This window comes from Electrophorus electricus, chromosome 11 (assembly GCF_041902795.1).
Source record: "Electrophorus electricus isolate QZ-2024a chromosome 11, ASM4190279v1, whole genome shotgun sequence".
Classification (NCBI taxonomy): domain Eukaryota; kingdom Metazoa; phylum Chordata; class Actinopteri; order Gymnotiformes; family Gymnotidae; genus Electrophorus; species Electrophorus electricus.
This window is the reverse complement of record NC_137507.1, coordinates 4,306,591-4,327,349: the sequence shown is the minus strand read 5'-3', so window position 1 is coordinate 4,327,349 and position 20,759 is coordinate 4,306,591. Positions and strand designations below refer to the sequence as shown.

Below are 20,759 nucleotides of genomic sequence, written 5' to 3'. Positions count from 1 at the left end.
TATTATTATTATTATTATTATTATTGCCATCTACAAATCACTTTACATTATGATGAACGGCACCTGACGCATAACTTGTTTTGTTTTCTGCATTTTACATATTCACAATCATTTCATTGAGGATGCAGAAAAGCATGAGATGTACAGAACTATCTAAACATAAATCCATTGCCCTTATAAAGCATTAATGCCATGTGAAACAGATGGTTCAAGCATTATGGCAACTCTCCTCTGTGTCTTTCAATGCCTGATTTCTCTAGGACACATATAACAATGTGTAAAAACGCTAACAGTCAATTATGCTGGTCTTAAAAGCTTTGCCAAGTTCAGGCCTTAACAAGATAGGGACCGGTGGTATCCACTGCGCAGGGGATGCCTTGTTCTTCTGCATGAAAGGACTCTTAAAAGATCTTGTGGCATGAAAAGATTCTTTAAGGTTCTAGATTTGTAAGGTTCTTTAGTTTGCCGTCCAGTTTGATGTCCAGCCTGTTCTCTCTACAAGCTCGGAGAGTAGCAAATTAAGAGACCAGAGTCAGTTTTAGTCAGAGAAGCTCTAGTTTATTAGCAGCAGAGGGAAGGTGTTTGTGGAGGTGAGGTGTGTGTGTGTGTGTGAGGAAAAGGGAGGCAATGCATGAGGGGAAAGCAGAGTGTGTGTGAGTAATGGAGCTGGTTGTGAGCAGTTGGAGATTAGCTAACTGCCACTGGTTATCGTTAGTTCTACAGATACAAGGGAAATCTTCTTCTATGACATGAAGTAGTGCTACAACTCGAGATCTGAGAGAGCAGTTAGTTCTGCAGAGAGACCATTCGCTGCATGTTGAATCATCAGATTAAGGGGACATGGGCAGTCCATACCTGAAACGAACACAAGCTTCTTCATTCTAGACTAACAGAGGGATTTTATAATAACTATAAGAAATGTATTCTTACATTGCTCTCTTTTATTCTAACAGAATAACTATAGAGAATAAAATTACTCCAGGGCCAGGCAAAAACCCGAGTCTTGTGGGAAAAATTCCTGACCTTCCCACTTTAGGTGCAACAAAGTTTTCTCTCCAGACTAGTGGATAGATAAAACAAACAAGGACACATGTTTATTACTATAAATAGGTCTTAAATGAACAGAAAAGACATGTTTACACTGGGATTGCCGTAGATATTCTGAGATCGTCATGGAGTTGATGGTCCCGGCCATTAGAGATTTCATTGCGGTTAGTGGTGATGGTCTGAACCACTGGATCTTGGGCAGCGTCTGGTTAACCTAAAGTCAGAATAGAGTGGTGGAGAGGGAGCGAGAGAAGAAAACAAAAACAAAACCCATCCGAACAACACTTCCTAAAGTCAGGACCCCTTTAATCTCGTAGCATAGATCCGATAAGGCTGAGCATCAGTTAGCATAGCTGTTTGTGTTATTGCAACAATGGTGATAGGGGGTCCAGGAATGATTGATTAACACCTTGTCTCCAGGTTTAAACTGGTGAGTTGGTTGACCTGTTGGTAAAGGGAGACAAGAAGCAGCTTCAACTTGAGCACCGGTGAGTTTTCCAATGAGCGCTACAGTATAATCAGAGATGACTGTGTCTAAATCGCCAGCTAGCATTGGACCCAGTTGGCCAGTTTCCCACACTGTGTCATCAGAATATCAAATGGGGACACTTTTGCAGTTGTACTGGGAGTCATGAACGTTTCGCAAAGGACAGTCGGCAACAAGTTGACCTATTTTCTGTCCTGTTTCTTGGGCTGCCTTTGCTGGTCTGCTGGCAAATATGAGATTAGCATGCTCTACAATACTTGAGGACTGAGGGTGATAAGGTATGTGGAACTTCCATTCAATACTCAGGTATGTGCATAACTGCTGAGTTACCTTTGATGTGAAGGCAGGGTTTGGTTGGTGTTTTTTATTTCTGATTTTTTTTGGACAAATTAAACACAAATATAGGATCAGATCTTTTAGTACATCCATAATGGCAAAAATGCTTTTCAGTGTTTTGTATAACCCCACTCCTCCCTCGTGCAACATGAGACACCACATAAAAATGGTACACAAGACAAGGATTTAGGCAGGGCAAGCCAGCCTTGTGGGCATCTGATCAACTCGCCTGTGCCCTTGTTATAATTTCCTAAGTCTCAGGATGCCTTATAATCGGCTGACACAGATGATCAGTGGTCAGTGAAAGTCTCATAAGCTCATGTGAACGCAGTGAGTATGTGCAGCTATTCTCAGACTGAGACTGAGCCCTGTTTGACAGCATAAGTCACTGCAGAATTTGCTAGACAGTTACTTGCTGCTTCATCACTCACAGTTGGGGTATCATGTTCCTTTATCTCAGCAACTGCTAAATGACTGGAATAAGTCTACAATAAGAGTGGAATGTGATATTGGCTTACCTGAAACCTTCTTTGTGACTAGATTCATCTAGATTCATCAAGTCATGGGCAATGCATAAAGTATATCGACTAACTGTGTAAATAGTGTCAGGCTTGTCGTGGAACAGAGTACATTCCTGAATCAGAGCAACCAGCTCGGCTGTCTGAGTTGTGGAATAAGGCTGGGAATGGACCCCAATACCAGTTCACTGTGGCACTTTATTAGTATTCAATATTGCACCATTTCATAAACATTTTCACCTAGTCACTATCAAAGTACAGTATACAGTTTTCTCTTAGATTATCCTGGTCTAATATATTTGAATAGCAGAAAGTTCCTCCTTTAGGACTCTCTTGCTCCTATATGTTGTGTATTCTTAGTATACGCTGTTTATTGCTGTTTGTACATTTTGTGTGTTTGTTTTTGTTATCTACTGTTATTAGTGATGTATATTAATGCTAACCTGTTGCTGTAAAGTGATTACCCATGCCTAACCACAAGCAATTAAAAGCATAAATGTCCTGTATGTTTATGCAAATGACAAATAAACTTGATTTGACTTGAATTACATTTGGCATTGCACACACAGCATAGCCACATAGATATAAGCCATCACTCGATTTGGCGCACAAGCCATCAACAGAGACATGTGACTTATTCCCCAAGTAAGTGGATGCTAAATCATGCCTACAGCATGATTGTGCAAGGGACGTCATGTCGAGTTCCTCCAGTGTTGGTGATGAATTTGGGAGAGATGGTCAGAACACTAGAGCATGTCAAAACGTCATAGCTGCTATGCCTCTGAGCTGCCACGTGCTGTCTGCCTGAAGTATTTAACACCGTGGTGACCTGACAACTGGTATGCAGGGTCGACTAATGCGAAAGCACCGTTTTCTCATCAACCTGCACCAAAACAGCTTCAGCAGCCACAGCGCACAAGCACGCAGCAAGGCCTCGTGCCACATAATCTAAGGTTGTTGGTAAGTATGCCACAGGTCTTTATCCTCCACCGTGCTCCTCTACCAACACCCCTGCCAAGGCCCCGTCATGCTCACAGGTGTATAGGTGAAAAGGTAGGCCATAATTGGGTAAGCCTAATGTAGATGCAGAGCAGAGAGACGAATTCAGGGCAGAGAAAGATGGTATCATCTTGGTGGTCCGTCATTTTGGCATAGAGAGTCTGGGGTCTTATCATACTAAGAGCACTCAGAAACCCAAAGCTCTGCAATAAGTCGCCATGCGTGTGCCTTCTGTGAGGATGAAACTTAGGCATGTCATCTTAGTTCAGCAGTATGGGAGCTTGTCCACCGAGGACAAACCACACAAGGCTAGGTGTGACATCAGAGCCAGCGAACCCTAGCATAATCTGGCAGAGCAGGAGAGAGAAGAACAACTAAGACAATGAATTTCCTCAGATCTTGTGGGAATGGCCACCCCTCTGCCTGGTTTGTGAACCGGATTGATTGAGGTTTTATAGGGAGACAAACCCCTTGTGTCAAAGCCCCTTGTGACAATACAGAATCAATGATGTTGGCACCAGCCTCCTTCTCAAGTGAGAGCAGATATAGCCTACATGACATGGGGGTGGAAGACCACAGCTAGACCCTGTGTGTTTCAGATGAGACCAGACCCATTTGATTCTTGCGCTCCGCCCACAAAGAGATCAGAAGAGAAGTTATGATTCAATGATTCAATGGCCAGTGAAAAATTTGCATTTGCCACAGTAATTTTTCTGCCTTGAAAATAGACAATAGTCATGCCTAATATAAACATGATGTCACAACCTAAGAATAAATGGTGAGTTAGGATTGATCACAAATTAATGATGAAATGTTGAAAATGCTGATGCAAGTGACAGGCAGAGTGAAAGTTTTAGGGCACAAAAGAGGCATCCCACTACCTCCCACAGAACTACCTGATGCTCCAGAAACAGAGCCCTCATACTGTGTTCCACTAATGCCACAGAACACTACACAACTTTCACAGGTGGCACATCAGCGTACTGTTCAACTACACAATTTGCTACCTTGTAATTGGAAATCCTGAAGTCATTGTCGCTTGCAAACTACGTGACTTATCAGCTACAGGGGATCACACACTACAAGATGCTTCATTATCTGACTACTGTATTTGGTCTCTCAACAACGTTTTGTCAAGAAAATGAGTGAGAAATTATAGATAGATAGATAGATAGATAGATAGATAGATAGATAGATAGAGAGAGAGAGAGAGAGAGAGAGAGAGAGAGAGAGAGGACCAAAGTATTTCTTATCCGATTACTCGATTAATTGATGGAGAAATAGGTATAGTCCGGTATAGTACATGTCCAGATTAATCACCTTGGATATTTTTCGGAACTCTGCGAGCGATCGTGTCTTTGAACAACGGATACATAGTAAGAGCCGAGACGATATGGCTTTGACCTGGAGTTTTACTCGACGTCTTCCAGAACCTGTCGTGCGAGCGGAAAATCGGAGCTAAAAAAAAGTGTATTGTGAACTCGGCATAAGGGAAGAAAAGGTGGCCGCAACGTCAACCAAATAAATGTATAATTAACTTTGTCTACACATAGCTCTAGCATGGCTTATGCTTTCCGAGAGCATTGAAGAAAAATTGGGTATGTTCTGTAGGCAGCCATGTACAGGTTTGGACCACACTACGGGTTTATTCAGCATGTGTGATGGGTCCAGCGGAACACTGTCTTTCTTGTTCGTGCCGTATACGCATGCTACACTCTTTCATCCAATTTCCATTTCTCATGCCGTAATGACATTCGCTCCCATCACATGAGTGCCCCTTAGAGTTTGTTTTTTTTCTAATGGGACTGGCCATTGCGGGCGCGGCTGTTCTACCCTTTTCTTCCAGGGAAGGGGTCGAATACCTTCAAGTCACGAATACGAGTAAGATCGTCTTTCAACGAGCCGTCACATAGTGTGTTGAAATGAAATTTAACAATAGGTGCATGTTCAGGGATCATGCTATCTAATAAGGCGCTGATAAAGAGTTTATTGTCATTATTTTTTTGCGTCCGACTTAGATGTGTCTGTTTTATACGGTGTGGATTTTTTTCTGTTCATTTATTTTCTTTGGTTTTGTGAACTTACCCCATCATATTTCCATGTGAGTCCAAATTGCCAATGCAGATTGCATATGCTCATAATTCCACTCGGGATCTCCTTGTCCATCCAGGACACACGCCATGACCAACCGCAGGTGTGTGTGTTGGTATTAGGTTTTACAGTTCTTCCCCCAGTTTGACAGAACAAAGAATTCAAGCGGGATCGTGCGAGAACGCAACTTGCGAATGTCTGGCACTTTCCATTCGTAGCTCGTAGGTAAAACTAAATATTTCCGCCAGAAGATCTCACACCCTACGGTGCACAAAACGAATTCTTCCCTTCGAAAACAATTCGAAAGAAAGATGTCCAACCCTGCGGTGCTTAAATGGACAAATTACTTCCACCACGAAACTACCTGAACAATTACGAAAACCAACGAAAACTAATGGAGTGCCAGTCGGGAGGTCTAGAACAATATATAGCAAAATAGAATTTTACTCACCTGTATCTGACGATCCCAGATGAGACCCTAGAACTGTAAGGTTCTTTAGTTTGTTATTCACTTTAAGTGCAGCAGTCCGGCTTTCTGTCCAGTCTGTTCTCTCTACGAGCTCAGAGAGTGGCCCTTAATCAAGAGACCAGAGTCAGTTGCGTCCAGACAAGTCAGAGAAGCTCTAGTTTATTAGCTTCAGAGGGAAGGTATTTGTAGGGGTGAGGTGTGTGTGTGTGTGTGTGTGTGTGTGTGTGTATGTGTGTCTGTGTGTGTGTTTGTGTGAGAGAGAGAGAGGAAAAGGGGAAGTAATGCACGGAGGGGAAAGCAGAGTGTGCGTGTGTGAGAAAGTCACACGGGTGATAAGGAATGGAGCTGGTTGGGAGCAGCTGGAGATGAACCTACAAATCTAGAGTGCTACAGACACAAGGGAAACCTTCTCCTACGACATGAAGCAGGCCTACTGCTCGAGAGCAGAGAGAATATAGAGTGCTGAATCATCCGGTTAGGAGGCGTGGATAGTCCTGAAACGAACTCGAACTTCTTCATTCTAGACTAACAGAGAGAGATTTTCTACATACAATAAGTATTTTTATTCTTGCGTATTCTTATTGTTTTGCTGTCAGTGCGACCCCATAATCAAATTGAAATGTTCCCATGGGCAAACAAGCGAAGTCACTTCAAGCTGTTTGGGGTCTTTTATCCCAGTTTAGTCCGACTCGGTAGCATTTGACTTTCTAATGAGGATAATGAGATTACATGGTTTTAGTAGCGTGCGTTGATCGCAGAAATCTGTGCGGTTAATGAGGCGCTAATACATCGAAAGTTTGGATGATGTCGATCATAATATTAGTTCTTAAAACTGCGTTAAGTTGGTTTAGAAGACTGATTATAATAAAAAATAATCAGCCTACAGTTATGCAGTCGGCTAATAATAATAATAATAATAATAATAATAATAATAATAATTGTTGTTGTTGTTGTACTTGAAACAATCGGGTCATGCTTGAAATTATGCCATAACATGCGATTTTACAGTAATTAAAATATTCATTTTATCATAGTCTCATTCATTTCATCATTCAGACAGAGTAAGTGAAATAAGAAAATAAACTACTGGAGATCAATGCATATCGAAATTGCATAAATACCTTTTAATCCCGTTCCTACTGCGGTGATATCCTCCAACCTCTCTTCACGGGTTTATGTCGCACATGTGGACATGGTCATGTGTTTGGGCTACCTCTTAATAACGGTGCGAGCTGACGTTGAGACGACAAACCCTAATGGACAGACGCGGATACCACGGGAAAATTATGCTTCGAAGCACCTGCATAGTACCCGGGGCCAACAGCCCTAGGCGCAAGGAAACGTCATGGCTCTTTTAACAATTTACACCCACTTGATTTTTTTTTTTTTTAAAGCACAGCCCAACTCGGCTGATTTCTCTACATCCAAACTGACGCGGTTACCAGCGGGACCCTTCAGCTTTCAATAATGACGAACTGTGACATGTTTCAGCGGTTGCATTTTAATGAGTGAATATAAAATTCGGGGGATTTATCTGAAGGGGACCTCAACCAAGAGAGCACGTATAAGAACTGGCTTATACCTCACACAATAAACATAACGGACTAGTGCATTTATCATTATTTCTACCGTGCTGTATTATTTCATTCACGTAAACAGGATTGTGCGGTATTTTCTCAAAATAAAGGAGCGATGATAACCATTAACCATTTTTACACTGTTAGCACTAGTGGCAGTGACCATTGTAAAAAAAATGCATATATATATATATATATATGCATATATATTTATGCATAAATAAATAATGCATAAATAATTGCCCTTTCAAAGGGAAGAATGTGAGCATAGATCCCAGACGTATTAATCAATATGCGAATTTATTGAAACAGTATAAATATAAACAATTTGATGCACAGTATGTTTCATTTTTATAAAAAAATATGTTTGTTTTGTTTGACATAAAATCAAAATTAAATTAGAAAAATATATTATCAAGTAATTAAAACAATTAAATACGTGTTGCTACACATGATTGCCAGTGGCTCTATGTTCATTTCAGACTCCACAGCTGAAATAATAATAAATATTTACATAGTAACATAACGGAACACGGACAACGTGGAAATTCCCACACAATTAATTTATATACGACGTGTATACAGTAATAAGGACAGTGCCTTACGAAATAAAGTTAAAGGGTGGTTCATTTTCAATGTTGTTGAGGGATGATTTCAAGTGCAACTTTCGGGGGTCTTCTGGTGTCCACACCTTCGCTGTCCGGATGATATTCTGCTCTTTAAGCTGTTTCTCATCGGTCCATGAGAGAGAGTGACCAGCAAGCGGTGGTAGACCGTAGTCTGGATCACTTGGAGACGGTGATCCTGACAAAGCATAAAGTCAGAGATTATCAACAACAATAATAAACAAGAATCTTATTATTGCGCATGAGTTGTATTAATTGGAGCCTAATTATGTAGGCGAACAAACTTACTTGTTCCTCTGTGACAAATTATTACTTTTTTGGGTTGGTTCAGAGCGTCGTTATTTGGGTTCCGAATTGGCATGTCAGACTGCACAAGCTCCGCAAGGAAATTAATATAGCCAATAGCAAGACGTAAAGTGTCAACTTTAGATAGTCTCTTTTCGTACGGCAGCGTGGGGATGTGAGATCTCAGCCCCTCGAAAGCATCGTTAATGGACTGCATTCTCCGGCGCTCCCTGACATTGGCAGCTTGCCGCAACTGTTGCATCTCCGTTTCGTTTCTCATGCGCCTACGCCTCTTTAGTAGCGGGCCGTCGTCTCTGCGGGGGGACAGCTCCGACGTGCTGTCCGCGCATCCGTACGAGAACGTCGACGACGAGGAAGAAAAGGAGAAGTTGCCAACATCACAGTAGTCTCCGTCGTGCGCTATCCGACTGTCCTTGTAGTATTCTTGGATTTGACTCGTAAGAAAGTCAACGTCCTCATCCAATAGGTCGTCTGCGTCCAAGCGGTCTCTGGAGGACTGGTCAGTGAAAAAATCATCGTCGTCGAAATAAGAGGATGAGAAGGAATCCAGCCCTGTGAATGAATCCAACACGGTCTCCATTTCTACCGCTGAGATGGCGTGGTGCCTTAAAAAAAAAAAAAATTACTACCCACTCCTCGATCTTTCCTCGTAATACTCAAGTTAGTTCAGTATGAAAGCCGGCACGCGAAGACTCTTATAACTACATCCATAGTCGCGTGCCATTAACCGACCGCGCCAACCAATCAGCGATAAGCAACACCAACGCCCGTGGAAGAGGCAGCACACCTAAGGATAAGCGTCCTCTAGCCCCGCCCCCTGTACACGCCCACCGGGCCAGTGAGCCGAAGCGTTTTAAATAATACTCTTGACAGACTGGATTAAACATTAAATAAGAAAAAAATCAAATGAAATCATTCCATCAAAGTCTTTCTTAAAATCCCAAATAGTAGGCGATACAGATTAAAACTACGTGCATTCATCTGTGTCTTGTTACCTTAGTGTTTGTCTGACAATTTGATGTCTATGATTTTACGTCTTGGAACAGATTTTGTCTCCGGTTGACTTCATACATAATGCAATTGTTATTTGTTATATACGTTATTTGATTGCCTCTTGACATAAGACTCATTAAATTCAATAGGTTGCAGACAATAGTTTTAAAGGGCCGTAAGGGTCGGCAATAAATCGCTTAGAACTAAATCACAAACATTACTACTATTTTGGATGTACATTATTTATTTAAATAATTAATTAGCTAATGATTCATCATAGAAATATTAGAACCTTAATAACAACTGATTATACATACACTCGTTCCAAACAAGCAAGCAGTGTAACGTTAAATGAAAGACTTGTGCTCTTTCAGTCTTATTAGCAAACGAAGTGGAGTTGCCCCTTGTCCGGTGCGCTTTTCGCGTCGTCGCTGACGAACAATGCGCAAAACGAACACGGTTCTAACACATACTAAAGGTCAGGCAGACACGTTGACCTCATCACCTTGGGGCTCCTCTTAAAACAGGTAGCCTACGTCTTCCATTCAAGGGCTCACCCATTCGCGTGCGCCGGAGGCCCTTCCACCGAGCACTTCATTATCAAGACATCCTGCCACGGTCGTGCACGCGGGCCACACAATACAGCACAAACATTTGTGGAAGAGTGATGTCAGTGAAAGGAACTGTCATTTAAGCAACACGGAGCGCGAAGAAAGAGGGAGCTCATCAATCATACGTTTTACGATGCCCGGCCACACGTTCGCATCCACGGAGTGGACACTCGCCTTTTCAGGAGACAATTAGAAGAATGGAGTACTTCAGGGGTAAGGCGGGGGCGTCTCCAGCCTTATAATGGCGTTGGCCGATGGCCACCTCGAAAGACGCGTTCATGACAACTATTCGTAAATTCATTTAAAAACAAAAACGGAAAAGCATGTTATATATACCAGCAAGCTCCAGTTTGTTCAGACTCTTGGAGAAATTACTTTTCTTTTATGCAAAAGGAATGTAAATTACGATATTTTACGCAAAACACATAGCCTATAAAATATTAATTTGCGCACACGAATATCGAGCTTCATAAGTTATATCATCCTAGAGAGTTATTTCCCCATAATGCAACACAACATTAAGCATATGACAACATTTTGAACCTGTAAAGTAGACTATGCGTAGTGCGTATTTGAATGCAAAAGAGTTCGGTAGTTCACGTTTCCAAATTCATAAGTTTTGGCCTTCTGACACACACATCGAAATAGACACACGCCACCTAATTCCGACATATTTGGGCGGCGCGGGTTTTCGTCTGCATTGTAGCACGCGCGCGACTTCAGAAAAGTTCATCCTCTTTTATACTGAGCAAGATAAACACTTGTTCTGTTTGCTTGAGGAGTCATTAAGCGAGCACTCGAACAACAAGGACGAATAAATATACCAGCGTAAGGACTACAGGGCACTCGTCGCGGCGCGTATGGTTTTGTTGCACAGGGGGGCTGGTAGGCGCATAAAAGCAGTATGGTACACAGTGGACGCCAAAGAGGGCGTTTGTCAGGCACCTCGCAACAAATTACGCTGGTACCTGAGATGCTGACTGGTTGGAGTCTATAAACAATACTTACTCACTCCTATTCAAACAGGGATGGAGGGGGTCATTTTGTTAGAGGAGAGGAGGAGGGGAGGGAGGCCTGGTAAGTGTACGGTTGTTGCGCCCCGCTGCAAGATGCAGCGTGAGGGACAATCCGTGGGAATCGCACCACTTGCGCGCTCTGCTGTCAAAGAGACCCACCGCCGTTAGTGAATAAACAGGACTATTCCGCAGCTTGTGTGCTAGACACGCTTCTGAAATACGCCGTAAAAAGATGTAGATAAATGGGGTTTTTTAATTTAATTTTTTTAAATGTAATTTTAAATTTATTTATTTATTTATTTATTTATTTTTACAATTTTTGATTGAATTTGTTACGATGAACTATAGAACTATAGTGGGTAATATTTTTATATTAGGCCCGAGGGGGGAAAAATCATTAATCTATTTAAAACTAGCAAAATCTAGTTATCCCCGCTGCGTCACGTTGTTAAGACAAAAATATTAAGCTAAATATTTTGAAACTCATTTTAAAGTTAGTTAGATCTGGTCAGAGTAGTCGTATTCGCTCACTCAGGTGCGCAAACACAGCTGCGCGGAGTGTCGCTGGTGGCACCTGAGCGTCGGCCGGTCATTTAGTAGGGCGAGTCATTCACCAATTACACGCAGACAGCACCGTGACCGTCACCTTTGCACAATCAATTAAGCAGTGTCACGCATCTCAGCGGCAGTGACCGCTGCAGCTCGGGGGCCGGCATGGGAATAGCACCACTTGCATTTTTTGAACACACGGTACAATGGTGAATATTATAAATGAGATGTCTGGCTGCGTGGGCCATGACGCATTACAGTCCGTAGTGGCTGGAGCCGGAGGAGGCGATAAAGGCAACAAAAACGTAGTTAGCTTTGAAAATGTTTTATTTGCATTGATAAAGATGTTATAAAATATGTGATGAAAAAGTAAAATGCATTCCCCAAGGGGTTAATCCATCGCCGCGGAGGAACCACTAATCCACGTAATCTCTAGTGTCAAACAGGATTAAGGCGAAGATTAGATTCATCGACAGATTAAGGCTAGGGCGGGGGGGGGGGGGGGTCGTTTACTGACAGTAGCCTAATTGAGCAATCTAACAAATAGGGCTTTTAAGTAGGCTAATCTGCGCCGAGGTGTGCGAAGCCTCTTTCGTTCATAATATGGGATGCTGCTGCTGCCAAGACAAACTGTAAAACGACCAAGAAGTTTTGGAGACTGGAAAAAGATCGCACTTGCCGAAGCATTCCCTTGATGATGTAAAACTGAATCATCTTTATCGGACTTTTATTGTTTCGGTCAATGTAAGAGGCACAAAAGGCCCCACGCTTTGGCGTTGTGCCACTTAAGTGGCTTTTTTTTTTTGACGCTTCGCGTTTAGTGACCAGGTACCTGAAAAGCTGACGGGTGGAGTCCCATTGACAGCGGGAACCGTGCGAATCCGCGGCTTTCTTGTAGGGGCCAGGATGTCAGCGACGGCTGGAAGCGCAGGCTGCACAACACTAGGGATGCCTGGGAATCCCGCCACATGTGCTACGTCCTCACACAAGCAGCGCGGAGAGCTCGCTCTGCAGATTGCCAAACAAATTAGAAGTGCGGTCATGGGGCGTGGAGAGACACCCTGCATAGACCGGCGAACAAACGAAGTGCTCTTTCTACTATGTCGCATCGGCACTTCTTTTACTTGGACATTGTGTACTAATTTTCCGGTGAGGTAGTGTCCCTATTCCCCAGTACGCTACAGCTGACGCTATTGGAGTGTCTCCAAATGGTCTCCATTAAGGTAGTCTGGTCTACGAGATGGAAAATGTACATTTATATAATAATAATAATAATAATAATAATAATACAAAAGTGGATCTTATTGCATAGCACAAATTAGTATGTCATTTACAGTCAGCACATAAGATTATGTAATTAACATTCTTCAGATTTGTTTGGAGTGAAAACTGTTTCATTATTGTTATCTGTAAACGGGAATGGTGTCAATAACCGGAGATGGATCTGTAATACAAATGTACTCCATCCTCTGGACAGATTATCAGACATAGCCAAATCCTTCTTAAAACTGGAAAACCTTTCCTTTAAAGAGGTGTTTGGGCTATTAATAGGTCTGTTTTCTCAGCGGTTAAAAAGATTAGTGTTTCATCATAACGTAGACTAATTGATTTTCCTCTTAATCTTAGGAATCTGTGGTTGCCCCAGGGTGTTTCGCCGAGAGGGAGATTAGCAACAATTTTCCCTTCGTGGCGTCTATCGCGCAAACTCTAAACAACGCTGCGTCCGCAGATTAGTCGTCATGACGGCACTGGATATTCTGAGCGCAAATCGACACTTTCAGTCTGGAGCGCAATAAGGCTTTTCATGCATTTTCTTATTATTAATAAACTTATAAAGTGCAAAAATCTATAAAAAGATGAAGGGCAGGTCTCTCAGTGACTGTGTGGGGGATAAACTATGAACTAGACCCATCTTGCAACGCAGTACAAGGTTGCACGTTTGTAGTTCTAGATAAACATGGTTTAAGTAAACATGGTTTAACTAAAAGATTTATTTATGAAATTTATGGGCAATAAAATATAATAAAAGTATTACGCTTAGGAGAAACGATTCTTTTAGACTCAGTATATATATATATTTAAACAATTAATTTTTGTTATACTGTTTATGATTAAGACTGCGATTATCCGGTGTCCCCCTTGCGGAAAATAAAATGATTGTCGGTCCGTTGCGATTCACGCATTTTTCCACGCAATTGCGATGTAGTTACAGACATGGACGCCAGCGGGCACATCATAAAATTGGTACGAGATAGTAATGGCTCAGTTATAATGAGCAACTGGGGACATGTTGCCTAACACTTAACAATGTGCAGCGAGCAATACAGTAGACACTGTATTAATATCGTCTACACAGGAAGTTGATCAATTTTTCATAGTTCAGTGTAGATACAACAAACCTAAACAAGAATAATAAACCAGAGACTTACCTGTTTTCGCACCGATTGCCTGGGTTACAGCAGCGTCAGTGGAGTTTCGTCTACCTTATCTGTTTTTCCGTAGGTCACCCACCATTGGATGAAAAATACATGCTGTCAAATGTAAAGTTTAGTTGCTCACAGAAAATACCCCCCCCACCCCCCCAAAAGAACCACTTAAAATACATTGTATTCATATCTGTAGGTTGCGATTATGATCTGAAATATTTACCCATTCAAAACGTTTCGTGATATGCTTCGTTTTGTTTTTTTGCGCACCACCACTTGGGATTTTAAATGACAATATGACGGCAGAACAAGGTAAAGTAAAAAAATATATACCCAAACACATCAGAGAATCCATTTTTAAATTACAGCAAAGTATATATAAAAAATATTAGGACAGAAGTACTGATATTCTGTAAGAATGTTATTTTTGTTGTACACATAATAATGCTTTTGAAAGTGCACCAACCACTTCAGTGATAATTGCATTCAGAACAGCATGTAGTGACATCAGTATGTAAAGAAGTATGTAAATATTCTTTCATATATAGTGCAGATGTTGAAACCAGAAAAAGACTGAAGAATTTATTGTGTTAATCGTATGTATGCACACTTAATGTCTATACATACAATACAACATATTCACAATATGAGGGTAAATCACTGAACAAAATCAAAACCGTACAAAATAAATGAGCAATAAATAAATAGGTAGGTAAATAAATAAACAAATGAATTAAAGTACAAATAAGATATTTTTATATTACTGTGTCTGCATGCTTGTCATTGTAGAGTTTCTGTACAAACACTACTGACTAAAATAAAAGGGGGTTGATAATGTGCACAGAAGTTAATGAGGCTACTTCACATAATTCCAACAAAAAGTTCAAAGATTGTGTCAACCAAGCAAGTTAGGAAGCACTTTTAGAGACTTTCACTCACACACACTCTCTGACTCTCTCACACACACACACACAGTTTCACAATAAAAACATATTTCTGTACACACACACACACACACACACACACACACACACACACACACACACACACACACACACACACACACACACACAAAAACACAAAAACACCATCATTGGGAGACCCTGATTTTGCTGCGCCCACTGTATCCCCCTATCGTCCTGAGAGTTTAATGCTAAGACCAGCCCAACTGGGAGGATTGGACACACTGAGTCACAGGATCCTCTCAGAGAGCCACTCCCCCATGGGCAAAAATACAGCATACAAAAAAGCCTCTCCCTGTTTCCAAGCATGGCATTATAAGAACAACAAAATTTAAGTCACTGAACTTGCTACTGGAAAGACATTAATTAGTCAACTACAATGAAAAACCTGCATTTTCAGCAGTTTTCATCTCTTGTTTTAGGTTCATGTTTCTTGTTTTTTGGGAGGGATGGCAGGCAGGGGTCACCTGAGTAGCCCCTTACCCTAGATATTGGCAGACCATCCACCCTCTACATCCAAAAGGAAGTTAATTTGTATATTACACAGTAAAGAATGTGATGGAGCTAAACATCTCACATGACTGGAGGGTTTACCATGGAGAACAACCTGGTCAAGAGGGATATCACTTAAAAGCGTTTACAATAGCAAGCATCAGTACAGGAAACAGAAGTGGCTACAGAATACTGAAGGCATCTTCTTCCATTAGCAGTAATCCAACTTTCACAAATAAAAGACCTCCATATCATAGTATTACAGTGTATCGCTGATTGTTCGAATTCAGAACGAATATTGCTTTTATCATAACGTACCCTGTTCTGCTGCCATTTCCTACCCATACGTTACGGTAAAAGAGAGAGACACAGTGAGAGACACACAGAGAGAGAGAGAGAGAGAGAGAGAGAGAGAGAGAGAGAGAGAGAGAGAGAGAGAGAGAGAGGGAGCAAGGCCGAGGGAGGCTGATAACTAAAAGTAAAGTGATGTTGCATGGCTGTGTGGCAGACAGAGGTGGTCCGGAAGGCTCAGCAAGGCAGGAAGAGAGGAGGAAGTCGTCCACGCGGTGCCAGACCCACTGGGCTTCACCCACAAGTGCACTGTTGCTGCCAACCAATGGAGCAGTCTGTCTCTGCTGAGGCAGGAGGGGGCGTAGCAACGGGGTAGGCAGGGGCGGGGTCAACGTTGCCAAAGGGTCACTACATCACACTGGTGGACAAGGTGGCACTTTCGAGGGGAGGTCTAGGGCCTAACTTTACATATGGAGTAGAAGGGCTGTAAATATGATCACGGAAGCAGTAGAGAGACCGGAACAATTGTGGAGATTAAAAAAAGAAAAAGAAAAAACAAAAAAAAAAAAACAAGCAAAAAAACCCCAATTAACATCAAAAACCTCCTGTGGATTCCTTGTAGCAGTGAGAATTAACTGTAGATCACAAATATACAAACACCCTGCCAATTTGTTCAGTGCCAGTATATATGCATGTTAGTGTGTGCGTGTTAGCGTTAACTACTTAAGCATGTGTATGATAAAATGTGTGTTCACTTGGTGCAACATAACAAACTAAGAGGTCTGAGCATGAACAATGGGCCTCATTAATCAAAAAAAACCGCATTCAAAATAAATAAATAAATAAAAGCAGCATCGGTCCCGGAGCTAAAGGCAAGATGGGTGTCTACTTCTGTCCACAGGACACGCATCACTGAAGCTCACGCGTTCCACTGCACCACGTGACCATGCATTCATTTGATTGGCTGGCGGGTCACATTGCCCAGCCTCCATAACTGAATCCTGACCTTGCGCGGCCTGCGTTTTTGTGTTAAAAAAAGACCCTCATACTTTTGATTACATTTGATAAATGAGGCGCAGTGTTTCAAAGGCATTTGATGGAATGTTGTATAAATATGACACTCAGCTCACACACATAGATTAGCTGAGACAAAGTGTCTGAACCCTGCCTCGGTATGTATTAAGATGTATGTCAGCAATTGCTTAACCTTGAACTGTGAATATAGAAATACTTAAGTGTTGTTCCCAGCTAGGTTCACAATGTGTGTGTATGTGTGTATCAGTGCACAGTTCTGGCCACCCTTTCATGAAAACAGACCGGCGAGGTGTATCTGTGTGTTTCACCGCCCAGAGAGCGTCCGCATCCCCGCCTGCATGTGAGCACGTGCGTTGTTGTGTGCGCATGTGCACGTGTGCACGTGTGAGCTCTCAGAGTCTGGTCTGGGCTTCGGGGATGTAGATCTCAATGCTATCCGCGCTCTCTGTCGCCGAGTTCTGGCGCACCGACGCCGCCCTCTTGGCCGCCATCAGGCGTCTGCGTGCCTCCTGCCTCTGCTTCTCTGTGCTCTCGAGGGAGCGGTCACGGGTCAGCGGGGGGTGAGCTTTGGGGGGCTTCTTCGGCACGGGTGGGGGGAGCCTCCTCTCCTGCACACAGCACACACAGCCCTTCAGTCTCCACTAGGGGACTCCGCTAAGGGGGGAGAGAGGGCGCTGCCAAACACGACGTCTTAGCAAGTGAGAAACATCCTGAATAGAGGAAATATTATATGTCTACTACTTGTCTGCTTCCCCAAATTAATAACAAAGATTATTCAAACTCTTTTAGAAAATAATTTTAAGTGATCTGACTGCAATTACAGATATCTTTATTTCAAGAAAGAAATGCTTGATGGAAGTAATACTTACCTGACAATGCATATGATAATTTAACTTGGTAAGTCATTTGGTAAGACACTTTAAACTAGTAGCAAAGCAATACTAGAAATAGACTGAATTGATTTTTTTTTTTAGAATGATAACATATTTAGAAATAGTAGAAATATTTACATTCAGGATGTTTTCACTTGTTAAGATTTTTTTCAGTGCAGAGAAAGAGTAAGCAAGACAGATAGTGAGTGAGAGAGAGAGAGAGAGAGCGAGAGAGAGGGAGAGAGAGCGAGAGAGCGAGAGAGAGAAAGAGGGAGAGAGAGAGAGAGAGAGCCGCGAAGATGAAGCACACCTGCGCACACATGGCATGCCACGGCTAGCGCTAGCCCAAGGCCGAGTGTGCGGGAGGGGAGGGTGTGGCCCAGCCCAGCAGGGGTAGGGACGAGGTTGGGGGGGTGGGCGGCACCGCCCACTCCCCCACCCCCCATTGCTGACAGCGAGTACCTGGATGGAATGACGTCTGAAAACTGCTTCACTGTCAATACAAACAAAACACGGAGAGGATGTCAGCAAATCAAGAGTGAGTGAGAAAATGAAGACGAATGAAAAAACACACACACACACACACACACACACACACACACACACACACACACACACACACACACACAACCACAAAAGCCAATTGTAGCCATGAGAACCAGTATGGGCAACAAGACTTTACCAACATCGACAGAACAGATGGGGCACATGGAGTCAACAGCTCAGTCCGGGTCCCGCACGCACGGTTTCACCGCCAGCGTAAGATAGGCCAAGACATGCTAGGTCCTGGAACAGCCACTGCATCAAAGCATGTTAAGAACGTATACACTAGTACATCATATGCAAGTTTAAATGCCCTTGACATTGTAGCAACGGCACTAAAGCATGCTGATGACTAAAGTCATGTGATTTCCCTGAGCATGGCTTTTTCTGGGCCAAGCCCTTACTCACGAGCCCCACGACGCCCCCTGCTGGGGCAAGGCCCCCTCTACCTTTCTCTCGGGGGGCTCGAGGGGTCTCCAGCTGTTGGCCTTGAGCTGGTGCAGCTCATCAAACTTCAGGCTGATGTTCTCGATGGACAGCTGCAGCATATCCCAGAAACCGGCCAGGTCCTGCGCTGCGGGCCGTGCGTGGGCGTTCGGGTTCTAGCGGGTCGGGAGCGGGACACACAGGGAGAGATGGTTAAGCCCAACCCAGAAGATGCAGATCCTGTAGAGCGCGTCAGAGGCCGCGGTGCTGTCCGAGGTCCTGAGGGAGAGCGCTGCGCTCACCAGGTTCTCCTCACAGAGCTCCCGGAACTGCTGGAATTTCTGAGACATCAGCAGCTGCGCACTGCCGACCGCACTCCGGATCTTCCCCAGGACTTCACACACACACACACGCACACACACACACACACACACACACACACACACACACACAGGCACGCACGCACATTTTAGCACATTACCCTGGTTTTACGTGCCTTCTTTAAACTCATCTGCAGTGATAGGGAGTATTTGAATTAAACGTATTTGAAATATCTATTTGATTACATATTTCAGCTTTTTTGCAATTGCTGGAGCAGCAGAAAATCAGGACTCGCCAACCCTTTCAGGCGTCAGGGGATGGGACTCACTGCCCCAGGGGGCGGGACTCACTGCCCCAGGGGGCGGGACTCACTGTCGTCGGGCAGCTCGTTCTCCTGCTCGTCCTGCTCCATCTGCCGGCACCAGCCCTCCATGCGCTCGGCCTCGGCCTGCAGCAGCTTGAGGAACCAGCGTCCATCGCGCTGGCACACCGAGTGGCCCACCACCTCCAGCGGGTCCTCGGTCACGCTGTCGATCCAGGGGTCCGGTGGCGGCAGGATGGAGGGGTCAAAGCCCACGTCCTCGTAGTCATCGGACGCACAGGCATGGTAGTGGTTGCCCGAGCCCTGGATGCTGACGGTGGAGGCGGAAGCGTCGCGGGAGTACTGCCGCTGCAGGCAGCCCAGCGGCGGCAGGCTCACGTCCAGGGGCTCGGCCATGGGGTAGTCTGGGCCGTCCAGGTCGGCCTGCACCGCCGTGGTCACGCTGTTGGAGCGCGTGAAGCGCCGGTGGCTGGGGCGACAGGAAAGAGGCAGGAGGTAGGCGGGAGAAAGAGAGAGGAGGAGAGAGAGAGACGCTTGTGGTAGGGCTGCACGGCAAAGCCCTTTCATCCGGCCTGCTCGGCTCTGACAGCAGAACCACGGCTGTTGTCGCGGGTGGTAACGAGCGTGCGAAGCCGGCGCCATGCAAGCGTTAATGCAGCGACAGGAGCGCAGCGGCGCTTCCGTCCCGAACGAGCCTAACGTTGGATACCATCCAACCCCCCAGACGAGCTGGAGAAGAGCGTTATTAAAGAAAATTACAGGGCATTTTTACAGGGCAGGCAGGCATGATGCTCAGTAAGCACACAGACAGGGTGACGAAGTCTCGGTGTATCAGATACTGGAGATACTGGACCACAGAGTGGCAGACTCTGAACTAAATGTAATTAGTGCCTCTTCTGCTGAGGGAGGCCGATCGCTGCACACACCACCTGTGAGTCAGTGCTATGATTCATCACTGGGACATGCATTTAGTGGGGTCACGAATCCAGCACAGACGTGCCCCCCCCCCCCCCCCCACACACACACACACACACAATACTCTGAAGTCTTTACGGGGAAATGACACAGTCACACAATGAAACACGTAAAACACTGCAGGCTGCTCCTGTGGGTGCCTGGGGCTTACACAGCAGCTGGTCATCAATGATCTAGCTGCTTTATATAGCAAAGACAGGACAGGTACACACACACACAGTGAGCTACCATATAGCAGAACCTGTAAGTACTAATGCATTTTCACTCACTCACACACACACACACACACACCTTCTCTCCTCTTCAACTTGGACCCCTACAGACTGGAACTTTGACTGGTCCTCTTCCTGCTGATCCTCCGGGCCGTCCACCTGTACAAACGCATCACACACACAGGTCATCAGTCACACCCACACCCACACACACAAACAGGATAATGCTAGCTCTGAAATTATGCACCGTATCCAGA

The 20,759-nt window shown here is 44.0% G+C and overlaps 2 protein-coding genes and 1 long non-coding RNA gene across 17 annotated transcripts in view; all 3 read right to left on the bottom strand.

Moving 5' to 3' along the window:
* Window positions 1-213: 213 nt before the first annotated feature.
* On the bottom strand, window positions 214-7,438 carry LOC113572019 (uncharacterized). The gene is made up of 3 exons (XR_003410055.3): window positions 7,069-7,438; window positions 5,930-6,052; window positions 214-1,261 (listed from the first exon to the last, which is right to left on the bottom strand). It is a non-coding gene; the product is annotated as an uncharacterized LOC113572019 (long non-coding RNA).
* A 373-nt stretch (window positions 7,439-7,811) lies between these two features.
* Window positions 7,812-14,170, bottom strand: ptf1a (pancreas associated transcription factor 1a). 2 transcript variants are annotated; one of them, XM_081723004.1, is made up of 3 exons: window positions 12,458-14,170; window positions 8,439-9,008; window positions 7,812-8,328 (listed from the first exon to the last, which is right to left on the bottom strand). In XM_081723004.1, exons 1-3 carry the CDS (start codon window positions 12,732-12,734, stop codon window positions 8,126-8,128), a joined length of 1,050 nt encoding a protein of 349 aa, XP_081579130.1. In that variant the 5' UTR covers window positions 12,735-14,170; the 3' UTR covers window positions 7,812-8,125. The 2 variants fall into 2 exon arrangements, with proteins under 2 accessions (XP_081579130.1, XP_026857075.3); XM_027001274.3 differs by lacking the exon at window positions 12,458-14,170 and having other exon boundaries at window positions 8,439-11,221.
* A 437-nt stretch (window positions 14,171-14,607) lies between these two features.
* dlgap1a (discs, large (Drosophila) homolog-associated protein 1a) overlaps window positions 14,608-20,759 on the bottom strand; it is a 79,537-nt gene continuing 73,385 nt past the window's right edge. For 8 of the 14 annotated variants that reach the window (XM_081722998.1, XM_081722999.1, XM_035528572.2 and 5 more), the window contains 5 exons: window positions 20,582-20,661; window positions 19,366-19,784; window positions 18,975-19,066; window positions 18,696-18,848; window positions 14,608-17,439 (listed from right to left, as the gene is read on the bottom strand). In XM_081722998.1, coding sequence (XP_081579124.1) covers window positions 17,224-17,439; window positions 18,696-18,848; window positions 18,975-19,066; window positions 19,366-19,784; window positions 20,582-20,661 — 960 coding nt within the window. In that variant the 3' untranslated portion in view covers window positions 14,608-17,223. Of the gene's footprint in view, window positions 18,502-18,695; window positions 18,849-18,974; window positions 19,067-19,365; window positions 19,785-20,581; window positions 20,662-20,759 lie in introns of all 14 variants that reach the window. The other 6 variants (XR_014125932.1, XM_081723001.1, XM_081723003.1 and 3 more) reach the window with 6 other exon arrangements.

What these genes read in the sequence shown, in the direction of transcription:
- ptf1a (XM_081723004.1), bottom strand. Translation starts at nt 12,734, where the DNA reads ATGCGACATAGTAGAAAGAGCACTTCGTTTGTTCGCCGGTCTATGCAG. An exon ending in TCCACCCGTCAGCTTTTCAG is followed by an intron (nt 9,009 to 12,457) that starts GTACCTGGTCAC and finishes ATTCATTCACAG; the next exon opens with GGCTGGATTCCTTCTCATCC. An exon ending in AATTTGTCACAGAGGAACAA is followed by an intron (nt 8,329 to 8,438) that starts GTAAGTTTGTTC and finishes ATGCTTTGTCAG; the next exon opens with GATCACCGTCTCCAAGTGAT.